At 39.7% G+C, this 26,418-nt stretch overlaps 1 protein-coding gene across 5 annotated transcripts in view; it reads right to left on the bottom strand.

The window, feature by feature from the left end:
* PRKD3 (protein kinase D3) overlaps nt 1-26,201 on the bottom strand; it is a 46,477-nt gene extending 20,276 nt beyond the window's left edge. Inside the window, exons 1-9 of one of the 5 annotated variants that reach the window (XM_054822783.1) lie at nt 26,062-26,201; nt 22,953-23,265; nt 22,225-22,479; nt 10,204-10,342; nt 8,362-8,493; nt 7,483-7,640; nt 5,102-5,291; nt 2,261-2,338; nt 68-251 (exon numbers count right to left, since the gene is read on the bottom strand). In XM_054822783.1, coding sequence (XP_054678758.1) covers nt 68-251; nt 2,261-2,338; nt 5,102-5,291; nt 7,483-7,640; nt 8,362-8,493; nt 10,204-10,342; nt 22,225-22,344 — 1,001 coding nt within the window. In that variant the 5' untranslated portion in view covers nt 22,345-22,479; nt 22,953-23,265; nt 26,062-26,201. Of the gene's footprint in view, nt 1-67; nt 252-2,260; nt 2,339-5,101; nt 5,292-7,482; nt 7,641-8,361; nt 8,523-10,203; nt 10,343-22,224; nt 23,266-25,420; nt 25,883-26,061 lie in introns of those variants that run through there. The other 4 variants (XM_054822779.1, XM_054822782.1, XM_054822781.1 and 1 more) reach the window with 4 other exon arrangements.
* Between the last annotated feature and the right edge of the window lie 217 nt (nt 26,202-26,418).

Raw genomic sequence — 26,418 nt, 5'->3', positions numbered from 1 at the left:
GTGCTTTATTTACTCAAAATTTTGAGTAAAGTACATCCAGCGCAAAGAAATCTACCTTATGACTTACCTGATGGTTTTGACAGCTTCCTCATCTTTATCTGCATCAAGGTCAGATGGATCCATAAAGAAGATTTTGTCCTCTGGAGGAGAGGGCTCTTCAGCATCATCTAGACCCCGACTACCATCACTGTTCATTTCACTGCTATCAACTTCCATTGGCATGTCCAAGTCCTGGCCTGGGCTAGCAGGTTCTGGAAATAACACAGGATTTAGATATTATTTCAAATACACAACTAAAAAACCCAAAAAACCCCATAAGAACCTCCCAAAAAACTCCACAAAATTGCTTCTTCAGTTCACATTAATGCAAGTAAACATAAAAGTACAATCAGAACATACAAAATCCTCAGGTTTTTGCCAAATTGTGCTAATGTGTGCTAATGAACATTATCAGTTTGTTTTTGCTAAATGCCAAGGCAAGAGAGACCGAACCAAAACAAGAATCATATTGAAAGAAATGGAGCGAAAAGATTAAGGTCTAAACCTAAATATCATTAACTAATACCGTTCCACAAAAGTACAAAGTAACCTTTCAATGGCTAGAAATGACCCAGAGAATTATTCCTGTGCAAATGAAATTCTCCAACAACAGAACCCCAATTCTTCTCATTGCCCTTGTAGTCCATAACAGCAAAAGTAAGAGAGAAAAAGCGGGTCGTGCTATTGCAGGAAAAGAGAAAAGCACAACAGCTCTTATTTGCATCTAACTCTCTGCTGGCAGAAGTTTAAAGTTTCCAAAAGCTGTACAACTTGCACTGTGGAAAACTAAGAATTAAGACATACGAATACCTTCAACTGTAGCCTTTTCAGGGGTTTTTTGGTCTTTTTGTTTGTTTGGGGTTTTTTGTTTTGTCTGAGGAGAGCTCAAATTAAGGGTGGGAGAAAGAACAAGAAAAATAAGTGACTCCTTATGTCCATGGAAAAATTGTCTGAAACTGTAGTTCCCAAACTATGTACTCTAGCAGCTTAGCATCACAAGGCTGGTGAAAGCAGGCTGCAGCAACAACATGTTGCACGTTATTGTTCACATCCACCAATCTCAAGACCCAGGCACGAGCCCTGGAGCTGTAGAAGGCAGGCATGAATGGATGGGATACACTGTGCAATGGCAACGGACCCACTGGCTAACAGGGCTGCTGCCCAGGCCTCTGAATCAGCTTGTAAAGTTTGGTGCAATCTGCTGCATGTCATCAATTTTATTCCCCTCAAAAATATACATGCTAAGGATCAACACAATGACAGAATGGTTCAAGTTGGAGGGGACCTCTGAAGGTTATCTGGTTCAACAACCCTCATAAGACCACTTCTCCCGCCTGTCAAAGTCCCTCTGGATGGCAGCACAACCTTCTGGCGTATCAGCCAGTCCTCCCAGTCATCAGCAAACTTGCTGAGGGTATGCTCTGCCCCATCGTCCAAATCACTGATGAAGATGTTAAACAGGACTGGACCCAGTATTGGCCCATGGGGTACACCACTAGTTACCAACCTCCAGCAAGACTACATGCCACTGATGACCACACTCTAGGCCCACCCATTCAACCAACTTTCAATCCACCTCACTGTCTGCTCATCCATCCCATATTTCATCAGCTTAAACACACTAATCTAGAACTTCTAAGAACAGGACTCTCAAACTTTCTGCCACATATCGTTCCTCATATTCCCCTTTCAACTCTGTAAGGTCGATTCAGAAAATAGTCTTACTTAACTGAGGTTTCAAAAAATGAGGGGGGGGGGTTGTTTTGATTTAGCTTGGGTTTTTTCCTTTCTCTTTTACCTCACAAACTGCTGGGCTAGCTCTGGCCACTAAAAATCATGGATATGAGAAAGTCACAAAAAATGGTACTTGTCTTCAGATATTAACATTTAAAAATATTTATTTCATGGTGAACAATGAGCAGACTGATCACAACAGATGTTTATTTTTTATACATTGAGAAGGCTTCTTGATTTTTTATTTTCCTTGAGTAATCTCAAGCAAAGCATACTGTACTTGCCAAGACTGATTAAGTAAAATTGGGGCCACCAGAGTATAAGTTTTACAGTGAATCTTTTTAACTGTCAATGATCTCAGGTGAAAAAAATGGGAAGATAAAACAAAAAGACATAAAATATTCAAAGATGAGGGAACGAAAAGCTATTGCATTTTCTTAAGCCTCCAAATATCTGTCAGTATTTGAAAGCATGTTTCTCATCTTACCTCCATTGAAAACCACCTCTCCAAGACAGTCTCTAGGTACTTTAGATGCACAGCGTTTGTGACAGTTGAATCTGCAATCTAAAACAGAAGATAAATAAGCCCAGGACACCAGAATTTTACTCCTACTCAGACACTAACATTCTATCATTCACTGCTTCGCCACAAGCTTCAGTTCAGATTGATACATTTTCATGTAACTGAAGACAGTACCAATGAGGTCACCTCCAGAAGGAAATTAACAATCTTGTCCTGATGCCACATCTTGATTTGCCCCACCACTATTTATTATGTCAGCACTTCCTCTTCCAGTACAAAACAGTTTTCTAACTTCTCTAGCTTTCTCTGTAGTTATTTTTTCCGTTATGATGTAATTTTTTCCCATCCCCTCATCTGTTCCACACCCTTTTTTCCATTGCTATATGATTTAAATGTCTCATCTCTATCATTTTTCCCCACCTGCTGCCTAAGACTTGCAGCCATCAGAGCCCCTAGGCTCACACACCTATATCATGGAGCAAATATGCTCTGCAGTGAATCCCAAAGTCCAGTTCCCCTGTCATTCAGATTACAGATTTGGCTGAACACTGAAGCTCCATTTCTGCCTGCTGACACAGGACAGGCAGAATAATGTTATGTCCAGATCTGGCCTGACGTGGAGATGAAGTCTAACCTGGATGCGTGCCATTTCTGCATCAGATGCAGCCTACTGAACGAAGTCTAGCATACAACATTAGTAGTATTAACAGGAATTTAAATTTTCTTTATTAGCACCATTGCTGTAATTTTCAACTCTGTATCAACGTCACGAATTTCAAAACTCCCTACTGCTCCCACAACTGTTTTCAGGCTAATAATTTAGCCTCTTTCTGCTATCCAAAGAAAGCTCATTGTGCTTTCCTTTTAAGCCCAGACGAGAGAAAAATCATTATCTCCCCATTATAGTAGCAGAGAAGCCAAACCCTGGAGCAAAATACAATCCTGTTCAGCTTCTGAGTGCCTGCGAGGAAGTATCCTAGGAGACCAATGAACTGTCCTTTCTATAGTGGCATTTTCAGTCCATATTATGGAATATGGTTACTTTACTAGTTTGAAGGGGGCTAGAAGAAACACAATTTCAAATCCTACCAGAGAACTGGAAAGAGTAAGAGTCTGTCAATCCTAATAAACTACGTCCAGAAACATTCTTGGGTACTGCAGTGCAACTCTCTAGTTCAGTAAACAAACATCCCCTAGCATGTTTTTGGCCCACAGCATTAGCGCAATCCCAAACAGTTCCCAGGTCTAGTTCATAAATCAGAGCATCCCATGAAATTGTTCCCAACAGGCAGTCTGCATATAGCCACGCAGGCTGGGATGCTAAGAAAGCTTGTTCACGAGCACAGGTCATTTTGATCCAGTTGACTTCAGTGTCCAGGAATGTTCCTGGGCACATTTAATTTATTACCACAAATATAGTCTTAGCATCCCAAAGATCATCCTCAGAGTCCAAGTAGAAGCCTGGATGGATTCAAGAAATCCAGGGCTCTTATGGGTACTCAGGAACATGGGACTGCTGAAAGACCCCAAGCTTTGGGAATGTGCACAAGGAAGTTGGTGGGAAACCTTAAGAATCTGTAGGAGAAAGCAGTATGAAAATATTTTGATTGTTTGATGTAAATTCCTGATATATTAAAAATACATATAGGATCATACTGCATAAATGGAGGCCTATTAATATACTTATTTCTGTCCTGTGCATATGCCTAAGATTTCTCTAGGCTTGTTTTCCATACATAAATGCTATTTTTATCTAGTGTCATTCACTTCCCTGAAACTGATGAGATAACCCCATTTGTTCAGCTGGATATACAGTCACAACAACTGTATATGGTCAGTAGCCTCTATATGTTAAAACTGCAAAGCATCTTTCTTAGGCTTCATTATTCATGTATTACATGTACCCAAGAGACACTGACTTAAAAAAAAAAGAAATCAAAAACAGTTCAGGATGCAGACTACAAAGACTGCAAATTAATAAAAACAGAAATGAAAGATAAAACTACATCCTTACTTGAGAAAGCAGTATTTTTAGTCAAAAGAAAGTTAACACAGTTATAAGCTTACAATTTTTGCTCTCTCCTACTAAAGGAAATTGACAATGTATTAAGGGACCTCTTTCAAAATGTTGACCTTTGGTACTCACATTTGACAAATTCACATGACAGAAATGGAAAGTCCTTTCCATATTAATGTTTATGATTCATCACTACTGTTTTCTTTCCTGCAACAAAGCTGACAGATCTGCACTACCCAGCAAAAAAGAGCCAGAAGAAGATCACAATGTCATAGTTATGCCATGGGAATTGCACGGAAGAGTCTGAGAACTGAAGTCATGCATCTTAACATATGCTAAATAAAAACTATGCAATTGATGAAGCCTAAACTAGTTTAGGAAAAGCAACTACCTGTATAAATTTTTTCTGAAAGATAATAACCAGTATTCTGTGCTTGAATAATATAATGAAAACTTACAAATTCTTTAGGGGTGAGTCTAGAAGACAGATATTGAACAAAGGGAAGCATTTCCCATTTTTATTAATTTAGAATTATCGTTCCAGAATTAAGGTGTACGCAATCTACATGTGATTAAATCTTATTTTTCAGAAAAACGTACAATGCACAGTCTACTAAAATGAAAATGAGGGCTGCTGTAATTTTCTCAAAAATATACAGTTTTTCAGAAATTATACTGCCCATTACACAGCACACAACCTTCTGGCAATCAAAACATAAGTTGAAATCAGTTTTAAATACAAGATCTTTACTGAAATTTATCACTGCAGCAGAAAATTAAACATTTACCTTTACATTGCATTCCTTGGCGAAAAAGGCCCTTAAGCAGTCGTTTGCAATACTGGCATATGGTGGGACGAGTGTAAGAGTGAACAGCAAAGGTGTGTGGAACCTTCACTCTGCAAAGCACCATCTTTTCCATCCAGATGGGACGGCCACTCCAGGAGGGAATCCTCTTACTAGGTTCTGGGCAGCAGCGCTGGAATAAAGAAGGTATATATGATTTGCATCAAAGCAGTTCTACTGCCATGACTTTTCAAAGTCATGGCAGTGAGGTGAAGTCCCTGGTGACTGGAAAAAGGGAAACATTGCACCCATTATTAAAAAGGGTAGAAGGAGGACCCTAGGAACTACTGATCTGTCAGCCTCACCTCTGCCTAGGAAGATCATAGAACAGATCCTCCTAAAAGCTATGCTGTGGAGGACAGGGACGTGATTCAAGATAGCCAGCATGGCTACACCAAGGGCAAGTCCTACTAACCAACTTAGTAGCCTTCTATGATGGAGCAACTACATCAGTGAAGATGGGAAGAGCTATGGATGTCATCTATCTCGACTTCTGTAAGGCCTTTGACACTGTCCCCCACAACATCCTTCTCTCTAAATTGGAGAGAGATGGATTTGATGGGTGTACTGTTTGGTGGATGAGGAATTGGTTGGGTGGTTGCATCCAGATGGTAGTGGTCAATGGCTCAATTCCAACCCAAACTATTTTGTGATTCTAATGGGGGGGGGGGCACGGAAGGCAGTGGGGCTGGGAAGAAGGTGTTGGCTCAGAAAGGGACCAGATAAGAAAGCAACCTGGCCAAGAAACTTTAAGAGGACATTCTGGTATCATAAAACAAAATCAAGAAAACACAAAACACCAGATGGAAAAGCCTTGCAGAAAGCAGGAAAGTATGTATGAATCTTTATTTCCACAGAAGCTAAAATGCAAAAAATTCATTCTTACTTTTTTTATTTCTTTTTTAAGTGATCTGTCAAGGTTCACAGACAGCACATACAGACTCCCATTTAGGGGATAAAATGGAAAACAGTGGAGGTAGGCAAACCAAAATCTAATCACTATCTCAAGCTATCAGTTTTGAAAAAGCAAAGTACGGCATGCCTGGATAACTTACTAAGTTAGGCAAAAAATAGTTAGAAAACTAAAAAATAATTTTGGAAATTAAACTACCACCACCCCCCCAAAAAAAAAATCTTTGGAATTAAGTTAAAACAAAAGCTTTGGCAATTAAAACAAAAAAGGCACTAAGTATCATACTGAACATTCAGCAGGATAAAATTACAGTTACCTACCATCTACAAAAAATACGTAAAGGAACATGGCCTTGCACATCTGACCTAAAGAATTTTAAGACTGCTCAAAGATGAACTGCAAATATGATAATAACTTACTGGTCATCTAAGCCAAGTATTCAAAATTGGATAGCAAAGAAGAGGTGTCAAAGAGGTATTAAACACTCATGTAGAAATCAAAGTTAAATGCTGTGATAGGAGAAACAGTTACAATTCTACGTTCAATGAATAAATCTTACCAATAGTTACAAACAACAGAGTAAGTATTTTTCATGACTCAAGACTAGACTTCGTATCCTCTAGCTAAAAAAAAAATATGTTCTTGAACTAGAAAATCTACACAATTTATATTTTAAAATATGGTAAGAATATAAGAATTGTTATAACATAAAGTAATAGAATTAGATAAGTAGGAAAGACTAAGTGTCAAAAGCACTGCTTTTACCCCATGGTGAAAGCAGCAATGAAACAAATGGATCTAATCACTGCCTGTTCTGCCTTACAATCCCAGTACAGTTGCAGTATAATCGATAGCCTCTCAGCAATTTTCATAACCATTATAAAAAAGAACTATTATGGATGATGGTTTTTACTGTAAGCCCATCTTTCCTAACACCCTCCTTGACAGGGCTTAGGGGGTTTTTTTAGATTAACTCTGAAAAGCTTAACAGCATATCAGGAACACTTTCTCCTCTCCCAGCAAAAAAGCTTGCAATTTCTACTGCTTTAGCCAAGTAACTATTCTATCCTGATACCATAATTACAGAATGAATCTGTATTACAAAGAAGGCAAGGTGTTTTATCATTCCTGAAACCAAAGTTTTCAGAGTTCATACAACCATGAGTGACAGGCTAATAACAAAATTATACATAAAAGTTATAATTTACTTTCCATTTCATTTTTCACAATAATAATAGTTATCAGTAAATGTCACAGTCTAAGACTCACCAGATTTAAAAATGAACTAAACCAAATCATAATGGTTAAGCTCAACCCCCTCATACTTATTATAAGCCACCTGCAACACTATCTAATTCCCCAGAGGTTAAAGGATTTAAAGCCAGAAATTTTCCCCTTTCACATTACATACTTCCTCAGAGGCAGAGGATGTGTATTCAGCTTGTGCTGGTCTTGGAACTGAAAGCCCTGCTCCTGGTAAAGACACATTAGACAGACGCCTCTTTCTCACTCCACTGCAATTATTTGGAATCTTGAAGGCACATCGCTTATGGTAGTTTAACCCACAACCTGAAAGAGAAGGGTTTTTTTAATAGGCAAAAAAAACTCCCAACATTCAAAATAACAAAAATAGTACTAATATTTTGATAAAGCAGTTAAAAGGATGATCCAGGAAAATGGTAAAGACAGAAATAGATTGTTCTGTTAAATTATCTTCTTTTAGCATTCTTGACGCAATCCACAAAAACAGCTTTTTTTTGCAGTACTTGCAGTACTTGCTAAAATACTGGTCCCCAGTAAGCAAGGTCTGAGACTCTGAAGTAGCTGATGGCTCCCCTCACGTCTCCCCTCACCAGGAAGCTTTCATCACTCCCTGACTTCGGAGCACAAGAGCCAAGGAGAAGCCAGTGAGCAGGCAGCGTCAGTACCTGACAGCAGGCTGCAGAGCACTCTGCAGCCAGCTGGATGAAGGCCATAAGGAAAGGGATTCCCCTTCGGGAGTCTCTCCAAAGTACATGCTCCTTGTGCAAAGAACATACGCTTGTAAGCTAGCTGGCTTTTTTTCAAAGTGGGAAACAAGAACGCTTCTTAAGTCATTTGCCCAAGGTCACACGCAGTTTGCGTTAAAGCCAGGGTCAGAACTCGGGTTTCCTGATGCACAACCCCTTCCAACTCTATGAAACACTGCATTTATCACATGCTAACATATCAAGCAAGATACAATTTCTTCTTCCTCATCTTATATAGATACACACACACAAAAAAAGCCCACTAAAAATCATGGACTTACCTTCACATTTTAGTCCTTGTCGTACCAAACCCCAAAGCATCTCTCCGCAGTAGTCACAAAAAGTAGGAGCCTTGTAGGAATGCACATAAAGTGCATGAGGACGAATCTGGAAGTCTTCAACTGTAGCCAAAGCTTTTAAAAAATTGCAGTAAGTTACGGTTCTTGCCACAGGATCAACAAGGATTTATGGAAAGAATATGTTGTTTTAAAAATAGCAGATTCAAAGAACACTAATGAGCTGTTTAGACATCAGTATTTTACAGTATATCATTTAAATACGCATTTAGAACATTATATAGTTTTCAGTAAGCTTTTTTATTGAGAAAAAAATCCGTTAGATTTTGTAGGCTAATGGCCACAACTAACTGACAATATGAGTCACATTATTGAAAACCTCACTAAGTTGAGAAGGCAAATACAATGAGCTTTGCTAAAATCAACTTAACAGTAAACATTTGAAAGAGTAACTTAATTTTCAAGCTGGTTTGCAACCTACAAAATTTTCAAACAAAGGTTTCTACAGGTTAGATTTTTATCTTCTAAAGGACTTTTTTCAGTAAATACTTATTACATTGAACTCTGTGTGTATCAATACAGAACTGTGGATAGAGTCTCCATGGAACACTGGACACTTCATTAGTAATGTTCTTTTTCTTAAACAAGCATCAATATATTTAAATGAATTTTTGTCTTGTTTCTTTGGACTGAAAAAAAAGTGGTATTTTACACCAACATTACCTTGCTCTGATGGTTACTATTCCTTGAACAAATATGTACTAAGACTTCATATTCAGATTTTCATACCTCAGTTTTAAAACCCTACTGACAGAAATTTACATGCCTTCAAAATGCCTCAGTTTCTGCTGGTCTGTTCATACGGAAATGGTCAGACATTGTCAAGAAGAGGCACACACAACAGATTTTGCAACTATGCCACTCACCAGAAGTAATTAAAAGCTCAAACCAAGATGATCAACTACTGAACATCCTAGACATGCCCAGAACAGAGGTCCTGAAATGCAGCCAAAGAACTCAGTCTTATGACTCTGGAAATCACACTTTATTGATCCAATTTACAAATCTAATCCCATGGCAGCCAAGAGATCTCTCTTTCTAAAATGTAACCTCTGTCAGGCACTTAGTCCTCGAAGTCTGAAAGAACTGCTTGATACTAGTCCAACTGGTGTTTGTAGTTTAACTACAGCTGGCTTTTGGTTGAATTTGACAGGGTATTGATGAAATACATACAATTCAAATCAGTTAGGGTTTGGGTGAATTTTTTATCCTCGTTATTGAAGACTACTACAGGTTAATAACCATCACGCTAAGAACTTTATTGTTTAAAAGATACTGTTTTCAAACATTACAATAACCCTTAAGACTCTGTCCTTGTAGGTATGATTCAGGAAGTACATTTATATGAAGCCTTTTAGCAGTATAAATCAGCAATGGCCAAAGCTACAGAACAAAGAGACAGATCTAAGCAAAAGAAAGCCAGCAACAGGGTTGGAAGAGCAAATCCTGAATCCTACCTGCATTTCAGTTTCAATAATTATAATAATAAACTTGTATTAATTATAAATTCATATTCTTAGAATTCAAATTTATTTGTAAAAATAAATGTGAAGAAGATTAAAACATGACAAAGAAGCAATAACAAAACTCAGTACTGAAGTATCAGTATCACTTCAATTTTCTTGGAAACCTCTACCCAAAAACAGTGACCCAGCGTGAGACTCAAGTCAAAGAGCCAAGGCAAGCACGATAATAATGTTCCATAAAGTCCTATTTTCTTTTAATCTACTGAATAAAGCGCTGTTCCACTGTTACAACAATACCTACCAGAGAGTACAACCTCAACAAGATCTCCCTCATGTATCTCTTCTGCTGATGTAATCCGTTGCAAAATATTATCTGAGTTCAGGTCATGACGGAAGAGGAGAATTTTGTCATACATGCCAAAGAAACCACACTCTGGGAACTGCAATAGAAAGCAAACTCTAAATTAACACATGCTTGTTGATAATCTTATCCATAAATGTTTTTAATAACAGCTACAGAACTTCAGTGTTTTGAGTGTTTTAAGAGTTCCATGGAAACAAAATTGATCTGTCTATTTCTGAGGAATGGAAGCATTTTCGGAACTGAAACATAGCATAAAAAGGTAAAAAAAAAAAGCAAAAAAAAAAATCCCACCAAATAAAACTCATCAATACCAACTTCTTCCCTGTTTCTCCCCACTAACAGTGACACTTTTTTTCAAACCTGAAAATAAAAAATGTTAGGGTTTTTGTTTCTTTGGGTTTTTAATCTCTCAGACCTGCATAATCAGTCTGGCACCTGAAAGCCAACGTAGATCTTTCTAACTCAGATCTCACCACCTGTAATTCTTATTTCACAGACATTCTGGTCAGGCAGGTAGGTATTCGGCTCAAGACATTCCAGTAGCACCTGCCACACTTTTCTTGGGGGCAAGCCAAGAGAGGCTCCATGTCATTGTTTTACAACAGTTTAGATTTGCAGACGCAAGAAAAGGAAAACTCAATTCACCCCAAAGACAGAAGATAGTATTGCAAATCCATACAGGGAACAGATACACTAAGTAACACACCATTTCTCCATGACACTTCACTGAAAATAGCTTTCTTATTCTGTATTTTTTCCACTCTTCAAAATATTGTCAAGTGTGAGTAAAACTTCTTAAAATGAAAAGCTTAAAAGTAAACAGAGTTCACAGAGGAAAAGAGCAGGAATAGACCCGAGAGAGGAATGAATACGAATCAACAAGCTCCTTTGGCCTTTTTGTTCAAACCAGAATTCAAACTCGAGGTGGGAACACTCACACAGAAGTGCTCCACAGAAGAAAACAGGAAGAATGCGGGGGAAAAAATACAGAAAAGCACATAACAAATTTTCAATTGATTAGGTAACAGACTACAGTTTGGTAATTTAGATCTTGCACAGTCAATAAGAAACAGGGTCTAAACTGCATGAAGCTTGTAGCGTATTAATTGTCCTTAACTAAAGTAGTCAAAGATTTGTTTGTACCAAATCAAAGACATAATGAAGGTATCCGTCACGCCCATCGTTTTCACACTCCCTTCCCATTCAGAGAGAAAATAATTTCCTCTTTCCGGTAGCAATTTTAGCCAAAATATTGTTAGCCTTCTCTGTTTTGGTGTACACACCCTACACATTTACATTTCACATAAAACTGAAGAATCCGCATGTTCTGGAAAGCATACTATCTACTTGGACAGTCAGAAAGAGAGGCAGAATTTGTGCTATTTAACCCATGCAAAAGCAAAAGATGGACCTGAAAAAAATATTCTGACATCAGTAGATATTTAATCCGCAGCACCAAGAAACTGATTTACTAGGCTGATGCCAAAGCAGTAGGCTGCTTCCTCTGTCTCCCAACTCACTCAGTTTCCCCAGATAAATTTGATACTCTCTAGTATTCTGTACAGTAGCCATGACGGTACAGATATGACAGTAGCACTCCTAGACCAGATGCTTTTTAAACCTTTGTACAATAAAATGCTATTGCTTAAAATCCCTTAGGTCATCTGGAATTACCTGTAAGAACTCCTCTCTTATCATACTTTATTTCAGTATACTCATCGGCTCATTCATCTTGATAAATAGCAAATATCCATGAATATTCTGAAAATTACAGTTTTCCAATCTCCCAAAGATTATTAGGAAAGCAAATAAAAAGCTTAAGAATTAGCTGTGCTGCCCAAACGTGCATCTCGGTATCTCTGCAAGTATGCGCAGAACTTGAATTTATATTCAGAACATGCATAGACACAGCACGCTAGTAATTCTTCCACAGTTCTTCATACCTAAAACAGTGCATAAACCTGCTTTAAGCTCTAACTTCAAATTCCACCATGCCTCAATTAACAAAAAAACCCAAGTTATATTTACGTTTTTTTAATAAGTTCTATGAGGTTTTATTCCTTTGATACTATATACATTGTTTAGCCAGGTATCACATCTTAATGCAAGTAACAAAAAGAGGAAGCTACCACATGGATGTTACAATCAATAGATAACTTCTATTTATAGTACATCAATTGCATCATGGTGCTGACAAACTTAATTCCAACAAAAGGTAGAGAAAAATCAACATGAATATGGTATGTATCTGCCTGCAGATAAATATGATGCTTTTTATTAATGCTGATATTAATTCATCTGCCAGGAGGGAAAACTGATGATTCAGAGAGTCAGTGTGAACTATTGCCTCTTTGTATTAAGTTCACGGAACCACCAACAAACCACAGATTTTAAAGAACCTCTAAGATATTTCACAGGTTTAAGTTGTCTTCTTTTGATAGAAATATGTCTTTGTTTCTCTTTTTTTCATTCTTTGAGACCATAAACCTATCAAGCAGCTGCCAGAACATCTCCCCCACTCCAGTAATCAGAGGTCACAATCACATACCAAGAAGCACTTACTTTAAATGCTATGACCATATGTATTTACCATGTGTACCATTTACTCGGTCTCATGTACAAATCTTGGATTTATTAAAATGTTTTAAACATACCACATTGATTTTGATGACTAAAAAGCATTAGCTAACAGAATAAACAAAAGTTACAGATGAATACTCAAATCCTCTGTGTGACAGCAAGTATAATCATTAAAAATATGAGACATTACATTCCTTAGAAAGTAACATCAACATTAATTCCAGAGTTTGTAAATACCAATGTAATGCCTATAATTAAGATTTGATTTTCAAATAAATTCCAGGCAAAGGCTAAATTAATCTCTATGGAATAAATGTATTGTAAAGAAAATAAAATCATTTATTGTAGATTGTGAGAACTGTTGACATCAACATCCTCGTTTGGTTCTACCTTAATTAAATTGATCTTTTAAGCCATGTATCATGAATGCTTATGATACTGTAGTGACATGTTTTACTGCCACCTTCTCTCAAAACAAGTATACACACTCATGGATGAAATGACTGTGAAAGGTTGTCTGGTTTTGTAACTGTAATATTTAACTTCATAAGAGATAATTCCTCTATTTACAAGCTTCAGCTTCATCAGTAGTTTCTAGACTAAGACGCAGAATCACAAGCCCAGGCCTAACAAGACTAACAATAGTCTATGCTCGTATTTATTGCAGTAAGTCTATCATTAAACACAGACTCTGTACACAGTTTCTGTAGATATGTGACAGACTTCATCCAGGACACATTTTTCTATGCATTGTGCATGCCTAATCTCCATTTCTGAAACAAGAATACCAAAAACTAGAAGTGTTAGAGAGAACTTCTTCATTGGTAATAGAGTTGCAGTTGCTCCAAGGTTTTTCTGAATCCACAACTGGGACAAGCATAGCTGAGGAACCTTGCAACATGTCCCTTAACTGTCCTGCCAGTTAGGTCAGGTGCTTGTCTGGATGTCCACAAAGGAGCACAGAGGAAAAACGAAGGTCGGGCAGCCCATACAATGCCCTGCCGGCTCCTCCCAGGCCCATCACAGAGGCCATCAGCCCATCAAAGGCCCATCTCCACATGCCAGAGGAGCAGAGAGGTACAAGAGTAGGTGGGGAACCCAAATTAAGAAATCTGAGGAAAGGATACCCTGTCCAGGCCCCTCCCAGGGCTGTCACAGGAGAGCCTCAGCCACAGTTTCCAGCCATAAAACCCATCAAGTCAGCACTAGAGCACCTTTTGGACTGAGAGGGTTTGCTGTCCAATGGTATGGCACACATTATAAGATGCCAGGGCATTAGGACTGTGCAAGTATTACGGGATATTTATGGAAGGAACCAAAGGCAAGAAAAGAGGTGATTCAGGGAGAAACAAACATGGGGAAAAAATAGAGGGATAAGAAGATAAAAAAGGCTGGTCACCTGTAAAGAGGGGCTTGTCAGAACAATTGTCTGGCTATGCCCTGTGCCCGATAAGCACCATCTGTCCTATCTTTTCATTAAATTCCATTTCTAACTAATTTCCTGGATGATGGGTTCTCATTCTGAGCACATATGCGTGTGTATAGGGGGGTCTGAGGGCCAGCAACTGGAGCCAGACTACAGGTCAGAGGACCCACTTGTCTGTGGTGCCAGCAACTGGAGAGACCAAGATCCAGCAGCTGCTACCGGGCAGAGCGTGCCTGAGCCCCGCTGCTGGAGACATCCACTTTGTTGCTGTCGTTTTGCTGGGTGGGAGCGTGTGTGTGTTCCCACTAACAGACCTTCATCGGGAACCACCAGAGAAGGGTACAGTATGAGACTATTGGTGCTGTTCGTGTTCATGTAGGTGCTCTGTGTGTCCCCCTGTGTTGATCTGTATGTATATGCGTATGTGTTGCACACCTGCATCCGAGTGCCTGTGACTACTGGGAATATGTGGTCAGTCTCAAACCTGGCTGGACCTGGGGCACAGAGCTGTGGCACCCTCATCTCTGCCAGGAGGCTGTCGGATTCAATCGTCCCAAAACTTTTCAAGTTTGATGAATAAGTCCTGCCCTTTCCTTGCACGCACACCCCCACCCCCATGATTTCCCTGTTATAAAAGAACAGACCCTAACACAAAGATGCCTCTCTGACTGCTCCTTTCCACACACTTCAGCTCAGATTACTCTCCTCTGCCCCCAGTACAGTCCTGTGCACCCAAGCAATGGAAGTGCTGGCTGGCTGCCCTCTGCACAGCCGGCCCTGATGAGCTGCAGGTGGCCCGTCAGAGCCCATGTCTAAGGCACATGGCCAGGCTTCAATGGGGAAGCTCTGCAAACAGCTTGGCTCCTTACAGACGCGCAGCGCCCTGCTCTCTCTTCCACTCCCCAGTACATTCGGGAATACAGCATTCCTTGCTAGCACCTTAGCCAGAAGACTGTGTGCGGACTGCTGGCCAAGAATAACCTCATCGATTAACAAGGTTTTTATTTCAAGTGGTATCTTTTAACAGAATTTTTACACAAAGCTTCAACTATGTTCAAGTTGTACACTACCAAATTTGTGTCTCTCGTACTGCAGCAAAGCACAGCTTTTATAGCCTTCCTTCTGCTCAATTACATGAAGCTGTTAAGGAAGAACACTATCCAGTTCCTTTGAAGTGTTAAGAGCTCATAACGTAAACTTGAAAACAAAACTCAAAGCAGAATTTTTTTAAAGCCTGTTTTATCTTACAGGATCATACAGCTATTACTTTCCTGCCTAAAAGCCCAAAGTATCTGCACAGTGACTCAGAACATATAAACTGCTAATCCCAGTATTACTATATTTCCTAAAAGCAAAAAGGAGACTGTTCCCAGTGTTAACAGTTCCAAAAGAGCATCTAACTACAGGAAACCACTTGCGGGAAGTCTACGTATGCAACAGACTGTGCCAAAATTAATCTCTGGTACACCAATACCATCAACTTATGTAAAGAATGTATGCGATCCATTGTACTTGGGTGGTACTAGCACAAATAACACTACTAGTGCATTATTGCAGTTACATGGAGAAAAACAATTGGTGTTATCTAGAATGCTTATACCATAAGTATTACATTATGTCTAGTTTTAATTGATAGTGCATTACACCGTTCTTTTTACCCAGAAGAACTCAACACACAGCAGCCAGCATTGCTGGAGCGAAACACAACTGAGGCTTCTTTCTATCTTGGCAGTAACTGAAAAATCCATCTACTTCCAGTTCCAGGACTTACTTTACAAAGTTCTGGACCAGTCGCCAAAAATTCACACTAGGGAAAAGCGTAGGCGGATATTGTTTCAAGGTCCAATATCTCATGACCCATCATAACTCAAAACAAATGCTTCAAACCACTGAAAGTTAATTCCAAAGTCTAATGGTGCAAAACACCCATTACCTTGGAAATTCTCTTCGTTCACTGAAATCACTCCAATCTATTATCCTGCATCCCTACCCAGCTATTCACTCCCACTCTTTAGAATCGTGTGCCAAATCACATTATCACACAGAAAATGAGCTTTAAACATGTTGCATGAGATCTGTCCCTCACCAGATGCCTCAGTACAGACATACTTGGACTACTGCTTGGCTAGGTTTTCCAGCATACAAACCTATTACCATGCTGGAAATGCTAATCTGCCCCACATATACCAGCTCCATACCCCCAGTACTCCTCAGCTCCCATCTTCTCACAGGCATGTTTGCTTCTCATGCCTTAATGCTGTTATTCTGCTGCCTTATTTAGCTCATACGAAGAAAGCAGATGAGAAGTCAAGGCAGCAGACCAACAGGGGCAGAAAAGATCTGAGCACAGCTGATGAATACAAAACGTGATTTGCATTAGTTTTAGAGCCATTCAAAAATAAGCACCATGAACTATTACAAGCTTAACCTGGAGAAAAACCCAGAAGGATGATTTTGGTACTGTTACCTATTTATTACCTAAATTAAGCTGTTACTGCAAGAGTTGTACAGATAGATTTGTAAAATGGATGGATTGTAATATGATCGTTGTAATAAGATTCTTTTACTTCTCAATATTTTATTAGTAAAACATCTGTTAACACTTGAGAAATCATATTAAGCTTCAAGTCAACACCTCTGCCACAATTTGGTTAGATAGCTCCCCACTACCATGACAGTGTCCAAACCTTTGAAGACAGCTCATATTCATTCCACATGTTTTGTTCTTTCCACAACATGACAATTTAAAGTATTTCAAAATAAACACCTTTTTCCTTTCAGCAGTTCTCACTGAAGAGCTAGCTATCTAAACTACTTTAATTCAGCCCCATTAAAACTTGAGTTCTTAGGTATACAAATAATATAGGTATATAGTTAATTGTCACTTGCTTAGACAATTCTACAGATGTATTTGTGTGTTCTTCATGTCACGCTTTTTTTCCCCCCTTGATTATCAAAACAAAATGTTTGAATACATCTCTTCTTCTCCCTCCGCTTTGCCTCCCTGTCTACTTCATCTTCAAAGGAAACTGGCTAGTTTTCCAAACAATCCAAAGACGTCGGTCATATACCAATTATCAAAAATGAAATCCCACCTAGTCTAATTAAAATAGTAGGCAGGACTATTAAAAAAGTGCATACAGATAGGACCACATTCAATTCAGATTATTCAAATTATTGATCAGGGAATACAATGTACCAGGACTGCAACATTTATAAAAACATGAAACTACAGAAACAGTAGACAGATTCACAAGCAGGCAAAATACACAAAATTTAACTCCTTTTAAACACAGCTATATTTCCAGTGATTGTGTTCTCAACACCTTACACAGTTCAGAGTCTTGAAAAAATAAATATGAGTGTGTACATGCTAAGTACCTGTGTAAGGCCTGAATTCAGGCAAGTCAAATCAGCATAATGTGGCTGGAAACAATCAGGGAATTCATACTAGTAAGAAAGCATAAGTACTGTCGGGAGAGGAGACAACATTTAAGGTAAATGACACCTTAAGGACTCTGCCTACAGAGAAAGATGACCAGAAAACCCAACATGGAAAAAATAGCCAAAAAATAATACGAAAGAACAAAGACACACAAAGAAAGACAGTAATCAAGTAGAAATGAGATTATACACAATCATGAATTTGCTGTTGAGAGACAGACAATTACACATGTAGTTGAAAAACAGTGATCATGTTAGGATGAAGAAAAATTAAGATAACAAAAATATTATTGCTAGCAAAAGCAAAGACACCAAACACAAGAGTTACAGAAATTAAGATGAAACCAACAGGTGCTAGATAAGGGTTTCAAGCCTATACATAAGCAAGACAATTTTGACACTACTTCAAAGAAAGAAATGAAAAAACCCACCACGTAATACATATGGAAGAGTTCAGCAACAGCAGAATTGCAAACATTGTTGGAGAAGGTTTAAGAACACACGTGAAATAGGCAGGCCACAGAAGGAAAAATTATTTTTCAAGGTCAAATAAGACACAAGATAGACCAAAAAATACTAGTCGGGATCAAATTTGATAAGAAAAAGATAAATAGAAAGGAAACAAGTGCAGCAAACATGAATGAAACACCAGAAATATATAAGTGCAGAGAATGAAGAGGAAGAGAGTGAGAAAATAAGTTTGGTTTGGCTTTTTTCTTCTCCTTGTTTAAATTTAACACATATGAGAGCAGAGTGTTATGAAAATACAGGAGGAAAAAAAAAATCTGAGAGAGGTTTATTAATCAGTAAGACATAAGAAATACCCCTTTGACTTTGCTAAATGGTTACCATTTTTGTGGGTTCAGTGAAGTGGAAAAAGAAAAACTAGTTTGGAGGACTAAGAAACAGACTGTACAGGTAAACAGCATATCAGTACTCAAATCAAAGAGAAGGCAACAGTTAGAAAGGATCAGGAGAATTTCAGGCAAACACCCTAAGGTAGGAGGGTAACTGGCCTATTTCAGAGCAAAATGTAGCAAAGCCATTGGAGGAAAAGTATGCAAAGGAGGAGGATGTTGATTATGACTGAAAATGAAAAGGATGAAGGACAGGTTTGTAGATGAAAGAGGTAGATAAGGGAAGTTTCAGAATCATTTTTAAAAAGTTTAAGAAAAGAGTTATGATAAATCTTGCAGGTATTGATACTATAAAAGTAATAGCACAGACCATTTATAGCTATTAGTTTAACTAGAACAAAATAAACAAGCCGGAATAAAGCATTTATAACATGCTGTTCTACACAATTCTCAGTTTGCAGGCAGTGGAGCATCACCACATGCATGCTTCTAGTTTTAAGCTAATAAACCCTATGTTCTACTTTGTGTCCTCACGTGAGGAATGAAGAAACAGTATTTGAAACAAGATTAAAAACTTGCCTCTGTAATATCTGATCATTGCACAAGGACACACAGTGTCCATCTACAACTTATGCTACGCTTTTTTTCTGTTTCTAAACACACTCCCTCTATTCTAGCAGTCATATCTGTTCATGCTTTGGTTCCTCTTCAGACTCCCCCTGAGAACTATATGTCTGGTACTTTAATATACAGCAATCTAGATAAGGAATGAACAGAGAAGACAGATTGAGAATATAACCAAGAATCTTTTGAAGCATCCCTATAAAGTCTAAAGTTTGGGTTTTCTAAGGACTTCTATTAAGCATTCCAATATACAATACCCCTAACATAGTACTCCCTGAATTTAACTTCAAACCTGAAAAAAGTTTTTGCTCCTCTCCTGATGTTTAGAACATTAACAGAGCTAAGAGACACATCAAATATTTGCATTACTCATCTCGCTCTCCTTGCAGACATATGCCTCTTTAGTTTCAGTTCTGCTGTTACTTTTAATTACCCTTCTGCAAAACCTGAACAGGCTACACTGAACAACAGCATCTGAAGCAGGAAGCACAGCTGACCATCAACAACACAGTAAGACTGGCAATACAGAAAGCTCTATGAAAATGCATTAAGTAAACACAGTACTTATTTCCTAACTAAACTGCTCTCCTACACAGACTTTTGCAGGATTGTTTTCCCCACAATTGATTCATTTTCCCTAAAAGAAATAAAGGTAAGGCATAATTTATTTTTCTGAAAACTTCTAAGGATGCTATAAGTACTTTTATAAAGGTTAAAATCCAACCTCCTCAAGGATCTGCTCTAAGTCCCAATCAACATTTTTGATACGGTAGTTATAGCCTCAAATAGCTAGGCAGGCAGTTCAAGCTCCCAAGCAAATGAGGAAGGACACCTGAAACTTTTTTTTTTGTTGTTCCAGATATGCAGAGAAATACAAGTCTGAAATGTGATTTAAAAGCATTATTAAAAATAGGTAAGGAAACTTCCATTTCATTCTAGTAAAGATACCACTCAAATAAGAAGAAAAGCTACAAATTATTCCAAGTGAAAAAAAAAAGCTATTTCTCCTTTTTCATTAAAGAAACACAACAGTAAATAGATACTGCTAACTACAGAACTATCACAAGAACAAACTCTACAGTACCCTGAAGTTGAGACCAAGGAACTGGTCAAGAAAAGACAGTTTTAGCAGGCTGTGAAATACCAGAGGGAAAGGGAAGCTTTAATACTGTTGAATCTCAAAAGGCATGCTCAGTAGCTTCAAAGCTTTCAACTGGAAAAAAAAAAAAACAGGCAGTTATATGCACAACAGTAAACAGAACAGCAGAGTTTACAGTTTTTACATAAATATAAAATTGTCCATATAGTAATACTAGAATATTTAATATGCTTGCAACAGTCACCAGCTCTAAGAGAAAAAAGTCAAGGCAGGACACATTGCTGTCAAATAGAGGCTGGAGGGAGGATACTGCCACTTGTGCACTGGCTGCAAAACTACTTATGAAAGATGAATCCCCCACACGTAAGGTTGTTTCCTGATCAGTTTGCTGCCTGCAAACATGTTCTCACTGAGCAGTCATTTACTGGTAGCATCAGCTGCAGCAGAGCATAAACTGAACCAAAGCCAGACAAAAGAAGAAAACGGATCATGAAATCCTCATCAGTTTTGCAGTAGATTAGGCTCAGTATAAAAGAAGTTTCTTGAGCTACAACAAGAACTTGAGCTAAACGTTTAGCTGAGCCTGCCAAAAGAACAGAAAGGAAAAAGAAAAATAAGTGTGAATGTATTTGTTTTCATCTTTAAGACAGAAGACAGGAAATATGCAGATGCAAAAAGGAGTTGATACAGAAAGAAAAAGCAGCCCCTAAAATGGCTGCGAAGAAGCGCACCTAACATGCATGGTACAAAAAAAAAGTTGACCCAAATAACTCGTCTCTTCAGAGGAGAGCTAACATGCTGAACTACATTTTGGTAGCCCATAAAGTTATTACGAAATCAGCTTGCTTGACAGCTAGTTTGTAAAAATATGAAAGATGCAGTAAAGTTGTGAGATAGGGAAAAAAGACACACAAGCATATGCAAATGAGAGTTCATATAATGTTTGCATTTACTTTCTTTCAAGCGATTAAGTGAAAAAGAACCATCTAATAAAACTAATCAACCATAAATACCAATCACAACAACAAAAGACATGGAGAAAACAATTCAAACAATGACATGGAGAAAACAATTCAAATAATCTACCTTCAACTCCCTCCCTCTCACCCACTCCTGGCTTTGAGGGAAAAGAGCAATTATTTCTTAATTATTTTATGAAACAATGCCAACTACTTTTCAGGTTGCTTAGTAGGATCTAACCTACCTAACCTAAATAAAGATAAAACTGAAATCCAAAGACAGCAAGATCACTGTTATTTCCTTCCTAGAGAGTCAGAACATGCAACAGCTTAATCAAGACACCTTTGAAAAGTACATTAAGATTTTTTTTCTTGGTTGACCCTCTCTTAATAGAAATTGTGCTGATAATAGTCTTCTCATAAAAGAGTAACACATGTATTCTTTATATGGAAAAACAATACTAGGACAGTATTAGCTGTTTGGTGGAGTTTTTAATACTTAACTAGAAACAAAAAGAAAAGCTAGTATCATGCAACTCTGCAGGCCTGCAGTGCACTTCTGTAGCCACAATTGGTCCTTTCATTACGACTGGCTATACTGTCCCAAGAATACTCCTTAACAGTAGTAAGCACATACTAGTAAAAACCTAAATATCAGTGACAATCACTGAAAGGAAAAAAATATTCTCCATATTGTAAAAACTGATTCTTGCAGAAAATTTACTACTACATCTTCTTTTACTAGATTTCACAAGCAAAAAAGTAAAAGAAGAATTTACTCCTTTTAAGTTAGAAGCTTCTATCTCGGGAGTTCACAAAATTTCTTTGTGCACAACTACAAACATCTAACATGGATCTTTGTCACTATACCAGACTTCTTGGCATATTCCAGTCACACATTGTTATTACTAGCAGTCTGTTACAAAACAATCGTTGCCATCAGCAGGGCCCGGTAGTGTTATACCATACCTTCTGGTAAACTATAGAGCACACAAGGTCTTTAACAGCAGAGAGGGACAGGTCCTGAGCTTCAATGGTGACAGTCTCTCGAGTGAGACCGATCTGCAGAAGGAAGGAGACACCATGCATAGAGCCCCGGGAGTTGGTGAGGCTCTGGGTACTGAAACTGCCATTGGAGAGTCGACTGGAGAGTCCCGACTGCGGGCTTGAAGACAAAGTTGGGGTTTGTGGTGCAGCAGCATGACACGTAGGTGGGGAAAACTTCTGTAAGGATGGGGGAGAAGAGTTGTTTGCTGACATCTGACTTGCTTTACTCTGTCAAGATCTCCCTAGTAGTCAAATTCTAAGAAAAATACGTTGTCAGTTCTTGGTTTGAAATGAAAACAAGGATAATGTAACTTTCCCTTTCTTAGTTCAGTAAAACACCCCTGACCAGTAAAACTTAATTTTCCCTTTCATTCTGTGCAAGCCAAAGAGTAAAATAATTTCAGCTGTAAGTTACTTTAAATTAAAGGTTCTCTTTCTGCAGTTACAATCAGCTGATCAAAAGCAGATTGCCTGTCCTTCAGCACCACGTCCAGACAACAGAGGCTTACATAAAGGCCTCACAGAAATACATCAGCTCTGCTGTTTTATACTTCTCCTTCATTTTTATGTACTAAAAAACAAACAAAAAAAAAGCTGGAAACACAGGTGGAAATAAATGTTGGTAACTCATTAGAAGTATCCTCATTCACCTAATTCCACAAATTGTATCTTAAATGCAGACTCATCTTCATATAGATAGCCTTTTAGAATGAAAAAAAAAAGTATCCGTGAACAACAACAGAAGTCCACGTATGCGATGAATCTATTCCTCCTTCAGAAAGTCTTCTCTGAATTCACAGGACACGGTTAACTTGGAGATCAGTGAAGGTATCTGATTTCATTTTTATAAAATATTTTAGCTCACGAAATGCAGGAGCAGAATGTCTGAAGACACAATCACATTAAATGTAATCTCTAGCTTCACCCAGATAATCTCCAGCATTTTGAAACGTTGTACTCTGCCTGTAGGGGAAAAGATAGAGTGGTTATTTCACACAAAATGCATAAGATTGCACAGCAATGTCATAAACACTGTACTTTGAAGCAGCAGGATCACCAACTCCTTGCACTCAAATATGTTATGTTAGTAACATTTTGTACTTACAACTGGAATTTAACTGTTTTCCCACTGTGTGATAGACAAGACAAATCAGACCTAATACTACAATATGTTACCACATCTTTTAATTAATGGTAATTTAGCAGAGCAAAGCACTTAACAGTTAAGAGGGTAAAAAAAAAAGAAGAAAGAAAGAAAGAAAAAGGGCGAGTAGATCACATCTCTGCTCTGTAGATGTATACTGAGAAGCTAATGAGTAGGGAAGGAAATTTATTAAATGCATTGAAATGTCAAAAAACCATAATGTCAAAACTGACAAAACCTCTATGTAGCATGTACTCAGGATACCGTTTTAATACTTTTATTCAAGACAACTGAAGGACATCTTGCACAAACTCTGACTGTAGGAAGACATGCATATCATACAATTGAGCACTGGTTCCTTTGGAAAAAAAACCCAAACATTTAATGCTTATACACCTGATTAATAAAGCAAGTCTGCTACAACCTTTTAAGATAAATCATTTCATGAGGACAGGCTCAAAATACTTGTTACAAAATGCTGTGCTACCTGATTTGATCCTTCAAGCATTTCACAAGCAACTGAAATGCTCAAAAAGAATAATTTTTAGATTCTCCTTGCAACTTCTGCCACAGAAAAAGTTAGCTGTGAATACAGAAGTGGTTCAAATACATAGATACTACATATTGCTAACAGTCTTTAAAGGAGCATAGATCCATACAGGACACCAAATAAGCTCACGTATTTTTTCCTTCCCTTATGTACAAAAAAAAAAACTCAGAAAGACTGTTACTAACATTAAATGAAATTTTAGAAAAGGAGTGCCACAGTTTATCACACACAATATAAACTGTCCTTACTAGAAATAAGGCTGGCAACTGGTAAAACAGTCCATTTAATAGATTACACACTCCTGGTATTTACCAGCATAACAACTCAAAACTGCACTGCCACTGCATTCTAAAAGTTAGATAAGCAAAGAGAGGTACATGAATTGCAGTACTAGAAGGAAAATAAGTTTTTGGTTCTGTGATAAAAATTCCTAACAGAGGCTCCAGAAGATAGAACAAATTGATACCTTCTGAATTTTCTGCACAGGTATCTACAAACCGTTGTCTTCAAATACTCAAAGAGTTGCTGAACATTTACCAACCACATCTGAAAAGACCACTTCTGCCTTAAAGAACACACTAAACACAATACAGATGAAGGTCATAAATAAGAACAAGGGCAGCAACAGTAACATTTAAAGAAAGCAGCTTCACAGTGCCTTCAACTTTGCTTGAAGATAACTTATTTTTGTTTTCTACATATTGCTTTTTCTCTCCCTCACTTCTCACAGATACCAGAGACAGCAAAGAGCGAGCCTTAGGGGTGGATTTGAATTAAAAACCTGTAATGTCTAACCAACATAACAGAAAATAGAAGTCATATGATGTGAAAGAATTAATGGGAAATAATTAATTAAGCAAGTTTAATTTAGACAGTGAAAACACACTGCAGAAGCTCACCTACAGCTGCCTAATTAGAATGTTAATTATATTTACCAAAAGCATGATGCATTTGCCTTTTCAAAGCCTTTTCATACCAAGTTTATTTTTCCTACTTGGTAGGAAAGAATGGATCTTGCTAAGAAAGGAAAACCATAGAAACTGCTCACCTTGCAGTCAGGATAAACTGATTCTGAACATCAAACAAAATAAGCGTGTATTGAAATTCACATTCAATCCTACGATTATATATATTTTAACATATATATTTATTAAAAAACCGGTAAACCTCAAAAAGCCGAGAGACACAAGGGCTGTCTATGAAGGGAGCCCACCCGTCCCCGCTGCACAGCTCACAGCCTACTTTCCAGCCTGCTCTCGCCACAGAAGCGCTGACCCTCCCCTTCCTTTTGGGGCTGCTCCCAAACCAAGCAGCTCTCAGGCAGTTTCTTCAACATCTGGCAGTTAATTCGCTCTCCTTTCCCCCTGCTAGGCACGACACCGACTCCGAGCCCCGCTCCAAGCGGCTCCTCTCGCCCGTCTTACCCCCGCGGCAGCTGGTCGCTTCCCCGTTTTTCGCCGGGAGGGACTCCAGCCCCTGCCGCGCAGCTGCCGGGCTCACGGCGCCAGACCTCGGGGCCGCCCGCAGGTGCCAGGACTGGGGCTGCGGGAGGCGAGAGGCCTCCCCGCCGCTACGGGCAGGGCCGGGCGAGACCAGCGGAGGAGCCGCCGGCGGGGCGGCGGGATGCGTCCTGCCTGCCGCGGGTCACGCAGCCCCGTCCGGGCTGGCGCTGGCAGCCGCCCGCCCCGTCCTGTCCCGTCCCGGTTTAAATCCCCGCTGGGCGACCCGCCCCTGCCGGCACAGCTCCCCGCGGCGCCGCTCTCCGGAGATGATGTGGCCTCGGCCCGTCACCCCCACCCCGGAGCACTCCCGCGCCAGGGCGGAGCTGCCGCCGCGACGGCGCTTCCCCCCCGCGGGGGGCGGCGGGGGCCCCCTCACAGCTCCCGGGGCAGAGCCCTCGTCGGGGTCAGCGGCGACGACGTCGCCGCTCCCGCCGCTGCAGGAACTTTCCGAGTCCGCCCCCGCCCTTCCCCGGCGCGACGGGCCCGGTCCCGGCCCCCGCCCCCCCGCGCGCCGGCTCCCAGCCCCGGCGGCGGCGCGCACCCCCCCGTCCCGCCGCCCTCACCTGCGGCCCCGCCAGACGCCGACTGCCCCCGGGCCAGAGCTGCCTCGCGCACATCTCACCCACCGCGCAGCCCCGCGGCTCCCCGCACACACCAAAGCCGCCCGGGACGGGCTGCGGCGCGGGAGCTGCCGGGAAGTGTAGTCCCGCCGCCCCGCTCTGGCCCAGGGCGCCTCTCCCGGGCGAACTACAAGCCCCGGCGTGCCCCGCGAGAGAGGGGCTCAGCGAGTGAGGCGGCGCATGCGCAGCCCTGGCCGAAAGAGTTTCCGTTAGTTTTCTTGCCTGTGGCGGTTGCTGCCCTGAACCGCTAACGGGACGGCGGGGCGCGGCGCGGCGGGGCGACGCCTTCAGCGGTTGCTT

The sequence above is a fragment of the Grus americana genome, chromosome 3 (assembly GCF_028858705.1).
Source record: "Grus americana isolate bGruAme1 chromosome 3, bGruAme1.mat, whole genome shotgun sequence".
In the NCBI taxonomy this organism is placed as follows: domain Eukaryota; kingdom Metazoa; phylum Chordata; class Aves; order Gruiformes; family Gruidae; genus Grus; species Grus americana.
This window is presented reverse-complemented; position numbering and strand designations above follow the sequence as displayed.